Genomic DNA, 5,687 nt, shown 5'->3' with positions numbered 1-5,687 from the left:
GTTCTGAACTGTGGACCTTGTGCTTAGCAGCCCAGGGCACACCCTACTATGCCACCAGGGCTCCGGGACAGCCAGAATGCTCCTCAGAAGAAGGAGGGTGAGACTGTCTCACATGCTCCGGACATGTTAAGAGGAGAGGCCAGGCTGTGAGGAAGGACAGCATGCTTGGTAAAGGAGAGGCAGCCAAAGGAGGAAGGCGTTTGACCAGATGCATTGACACAGTGGCTGCAACAATGGACTCAAACGATTGTGAGGCTGTCCAGGATCGGGCCGCGTTTTATTCGATTGTCCACAGAACCCATGCACTGACACCTAGCCACAGCCACAGCCACCACCACCACAACCATGGAATCATACCCACAGCAGCGGCCTATGTTGAACTGAATGCTGTGCGGACCACCCACCCCTGAGCTCAGACACTCTGATGTGAAGAAGAGCTGTGGACACTGACTAGAGGTGAGGACGTGCCCTTTCCGGTCTGTGCTTCTTTTCTGGTCTGCTCCCACCAGAAGCATCCGCTTGCCCGAGCTTGGGGTGGCTTTGAACACCCGTCAGGAGCAGCTTCCTCCTCCCACACCTTCTCAGCTCCTGTTTGTCACCACCTGAAGTGAAGTTCTCGGGGATTTGGTGTTGCAGAAACAAGGAGCACGTGAACACTCTCCCCAAGGGTTAGGAGAGGTAGCGTTGGGCAGTCCAAGCTCTCTCTGCACAAACGGTTAGCCTCGAAGTGCAAACAAGCGGGGGGAACTTCCTGGTCCCACTGAGACATCACTCTTGAGCCCGAACTCCATAAGAACAGTGAGAAGGCAACCTGCCAACGTGCAGCGTTCCCTGCGGCTCGCAGCTCCAGCCATCTGCCATCTCTGACAAGCTCAGGAGCGTGCATTCCGCCGACAGGCTGACCACTTTATCGACAATAGTCCGTTTTGCATCCGCTAAGCTCGTTTACAAAAACAAGCCCCTTCCAAGGCACGTAGTTACGAAAACACCATTTTTCTAGCATGCCTCATTTGTGAAGGCTGCAGAGAGAGGGGATGACAAAGGCTTGGCAGACGCCTCACGGCGCTTTAAACATAGGATGAGACCGTTGGGCTGTTTCCAGGCAGTGTTTCCATTCGTGATCTCATCTTGCTTAAAGGAAGGACCGAGTGAGAATCCGAGACAAGTTGTAGTCTATGGAAACGTCTAACGGTGGCGGCTTGTAAACCTTCAGCTGTCCACTGAGCACCCAAGAGCAATGCAATTCTGCACGTGTTGCTGCTGTTACAATTCAGGTTGGTGGAAGACCAACAAGGAGGGAGTGAGAAGCACACAGAAGCTACAATGACGGCTTCCAAGAAGCAAAGATTGGAGAGAGACATCAGACACAGGTTGGACCTGACTTCCAAGTCCCTTCCTGAGCTTTCGATTCATCTCTGTGAGGCAAAAGACAACCCCCAAGTCTCCTGCAGTCTTCATGGGCTCGTTAATGATTTCAGCCCTGCTCCGAGTCTCAGAGCACAGGGGTATGCACAAGGCCAGGAGACTGAGGAAGACAGGAGCCAGTGGAAGTTGTGTTCCTAGTGCCCAGGCCTCTGTTTTCTGCGAGACTCCCCACTCCAGATTCCTCTGTTTCTTCTTTCCTAAACGTTGCACACGAGCCTGTGTCCTGAAAGCCGTGCCTCCCTTTCTCTGCTCCTTTAATCTGTCGTACCCTCCCATTCGCGTCCCAGCTTAGGGCCCAGGCTCGAGGACCCTGCCCTACCTCTGCTCACTGGTGGTGAGAAAGCAGTGCTTTATAAGAAAAATCACTTGATCGTGGATTCTTACAGTTCTTAAAGCAATGAAATCATGCTTTTATCTGAAGCACGCTCAGCTCTTCAAGGGGGGAATCAGATGAAGATCTTGAAACCGGGTCCAGCAGACCCTACTGAAGTTGCTTTCCAGTGGCACATTGATTGGAGGGGCCGGATCCATTCAGGGCCACAACCAAATCACTTTTGGTTTTAAACAAATCAAACCCAACACTTACCTGGGACCTGTCTGCAGAACTCCCAGACAGCTGCTTCCCTCCCCAGGTGGATAAAACCCCTCCTCCACACTCACTTCCACTCTGGTGCACACACCATGTTCACCTGTACACCTGAATGTTCACACATCCCCTCACACACGCTCCTTCGCACACACTCATCCACACACACTCGGTGACCATGTGCACACAAACTCACCCGGGTACACACAAGCCCACCCCCACCTGCACCTGTGTTCACTCATGCACACATGTTCACTCAGCCCACCCTCACACACAAGTGTGCACACATACGTTCACCCATACACATGTTCACCCTCACACACGCACGCTTACCTGCATACCCACTCCACTCCACCCATGCACACCCCCCCTCATCCACCCAACCATGTACACGCTCACCAACAGCACACCCTCATACACATCCCCTTGTGACACAAGCTTGTTCCCTGCCATGCTTCAAAGAGTGCGAGGTCACTCCCTGCCCTTCACAGCCTTGCAAGTCTTCAAACAGCGCCCAACAAGAGCCTGTCAGACCACACGTGCAATGGACACAGTATTTTGCCTAAAATGACCCACACCCACTTCTTTCCCTTTACACACAAACGCTTGGAGACTTGAAGACAAACAATTGAGGAATACACTCAGGTCCGATAATGTTCCCAGCAAAGAAATGAAACTGCGTAAACCTATAGGCATACAAGGACAAACAACCAGAAGAAAACAGACAAGAGTGTTTCTGTCTGTTTTTGTGTACGAGGTAACCTAGGAACAGCATCCAGACAATCCTAGTTCAAAGGCACTGCCTTAGACTCCTGTTCATTTTGAACACAAAGGAGGGATTCCATCGCTGGGTTTGTCACTTCTGTGGTCATCCAGTTCAGACTCAGATGGTTATGCCTGTAACTAAGCACCTCTTCCACCTGTTGAAATGGAAATGGGTATTTTGAAAAAACAAAAAACCGACACCTTGTAATTAGAGCCTGTCTTCAAATGAGCTCCCTGCACGGTACAGACATGACCTCATTTGGCCTCCCCGATTTCCTTAGAGGCACAGTTGATGAACGCATTTAACTGGCAGGGGCAATCAAAGCAGCTGCCTGGGGCTACACACTCAGAGGGTGCCAACCGGAGGGTGGAACCTAGTGTGTGTGACATCAGGTCTGGCATGCTGCACCCGGGCAGGCAACAGCCAGTCTGCGAGGACAGCCATCGGCTTCCTCATGTTTAGAATGCCCCCACATATTGGAGAGCTGAGCAAGCCCAGTCGCTGACTGCAGGCCTCTGTGAGGCTCTGCCAACGTCGATCAGTGTTCAGGGGCTCCTGGGGTGCTGTGCCCCGATGCAGTTGGCACCCTCTCCGCTGGGAGGGTTCACCAGTACACACGGGATGCTAACTGGAACGAAGGTCCAGGCAGGCCAGCGGGCAGTCTGGAAGGCATTGGACTTTGGGTGGCCAACGAGGATTTGCAGGGGAGGAGGGTCGGACCGCCAGTGACCTGGGAGGGGGATTCCCAGGGGAGTCTCTGGGTCAGCCAGAGTCGCGCGGACGTGCCTGCTCATCTCAAGATAGATGGGTAGGGGTGGGCAGAGGGTATTTATGAAAAATCTTTATTGATGCCCAAGTGGTGCTCTTGTGCAGTCCTGCGCCCACGGGCCCACCCAGTCCTGGGACCCTCGTCGAAGTGCTGGGCTGATCCTGATGAGCAAGACACAGCTGACAACTGAAGGCGCACAAGTTACGGTGCACAAAGCTACCGAGTGTCCCGGATGTACTCCGAGCGGCATGGGGAGGAGCTCTTCAGTCCTCTGGGCATCCCGGAGCAGGGATCTGCGAAGTGAACCCTGGGAGCCTCGCACCCTGCGCTGGCCACAAGGGCCTGCGCTTCCTACCCTGGCCGCGAGAGGGCAGAGGAGCTCGGTCTTCAGTTCCCCTCTGCTAGCGGCTCGCCTTTACCGCTCCCCCACCCCCTCTCAAGTCCTGGCTCCCTTTATTTCCACTGCTTCCCCACAGGGTGGTGGTAATAACAGCTCTCCATGGAAGGGATTTTTTTTCCTCATGAAAAAATAATTACAGTGATCCTATAGTACAGGGCAAGAATGCCCCCAAGCTCAAGGGCACTTGTTTGTACAGCAATGAAATGCGTACAGGGGAAGGGCAGTGATGCCAGCAGAGTCCAGTAAGGCAGAGAGCGCTCAAGCCCCGTTCAGACAGGACAGAGGAGATGTTGTGGAGTATGTGCAGGTACAAGACAGAGCCCAGGATTGTAATGATTTTTTTTCCTTGAAAGGTGACACACAAGGTTGATTTCCAGAAATTAATATAGTCGATTAACAACCATACTCATGTTCACTCATGTGCTAAACAAATACATGTTAACATAGATAGCATGTCAGGTGTTTGGGTAGGCCCTGGGGAGCTCTGGTGGCCTAATGATGGCGTGCTGGGCTTCTAACTGTGAGGTCGACAGTTTGAAACCACTCCCCACAATCAGGAGAATGAAGAGGCTTTCTTTCTGATTCCGTCGTCTTGGAAACCCACTGGTTTCTACACGGCTGATAGGATTGCCGTGAGTCAGAATTGACTCGGTGGCGGTGAGTTTTTGTTTATGCTTTGACTTTTTAATAATTTTTCTGGGGGTACAGGACCCCCAGAAATTTCTGGGGCATACATCGTGCCCTGTAGCGGGAAAAGCGCCGTCAGGTAAAGAAGAAGAAACCAGGGGAATGTAAACTCGCTGACTTTGACTTTATAATGACTCACGGCAGCTCCTTGTGTTACAGCGTAGAACGGAGGAGAAGGGCTCCTGGGCTGTAGGGCTCCTTACAGAAGCAGTTTGCCAGGCCGTTCTTCCATGGTGGTGCTGGGTGGCGCTGCCAACTTTAGTTCAATAGTCAAGCACAAATGGTTTGAGCCACCCAAAGCAATAAGAAATAGTAATAATAATACTAATAACCAAACCCATTGCCATCTATTCCAACTCCCAGAGGCTCCTCGTGTGGCACAGCAGAGCTGCTCCGCTGTGTTTTTTGGCTACAATGTTTGTGGGGGCGAATGTTTGTGGGGGCCGGTCCTCAGGCTCTGCAGGAGGGGCTTGGGCCTCCAAACTTTAGGTGAGAAGGTGAGCCCAAATCACCCAGGAGCGAGACTATTAAAGAGTCAATAACATTCTACTTTCTACTAAGAAATGCATACATTAGTGATGGCTGTACTAGCCCCGATTATAGGGCAAACATTTCAATAAAGGACGTTATGGAAGAAAATTTACATTTCATCTCTGTGTGGGCCTCCAATTCATCCATGTTCCTGGGGCTAGTTGGCAGGGCTTTCTTAGACCTCTCCAAGGTGCCCTGACTGATAACGGCACGTAGATCCGAGTTTAGGATGTTGACTTTCCTGTCATTCTTCAATACCTTTCTCATCGTCTGAAGAGAACGGGAGAGCATGACACTAAATTACAGGGGTATATTTGCTTTTGCCTTAGCTCCCCTCTCCAAATGTCTGAGGTTTGTTGTTGAGAAGGGAAAATGACTTGAGATATGGCCAACGAAAGTGGAATCATATATGACAGCATCAATGTCCAAGCTCCACACACTCTAGAATCGCCTTTCTTAACACTGTCGGGAGCGAATGTCTGCTCATATTCAGGGGTGCTCCGGGCTGACGGAATGCTGAAGC

The 5,687-nt window shown here is 51.7% G+C and overlaps 1 protein-coding gene across 1 annotated transcript in view; it reads right to left on the bottom strand.

Moving 5' to 3' along the window:
• The window catches only part of RFX8 (regulatory factor X8), an 84,560-nt gene that overhangs the window by 10,969 nt on the left and 67,904 nt on the right, over positions 1-5,687 (bottom strand). Inside the window, 3 exon segments of the mRNA XM_030888494.1 lie at positions 2,086-2,090; positions 2,608-2,697; positions 5,278-5,434. Of these exon segments, the coding sequence (XP_030744354.1) occupies positions 2,086-2,090; positions 2,608-2,697; positions 5,278-5,434 (252 nt within the window).

The sequence above is a fragment of the Echinops telfairi genome, unplaced genomic scaffold, assembly GCF_000313985.2.
Source record: "Echinops telfairi isolate 266 unplaced genomic scaffold, ASM31398v2 ScPeMD7_7467;HRSCAF=8505_1, whole genome shotgun sequence".
In the NCBI taxonomy this organism is placed as follows: domain Eukaryota; kingdom Metazoa; phylum Chordata; class Mammalia; order Afrosoricida; family Tenrecidae; genus Echinops; species Echinops telfairi.
The sequence above is the reverse complement of the archived record's forward strand: the minus strand, read 5'-3'. Positions and strand labels throughout refer to the sequence as shown.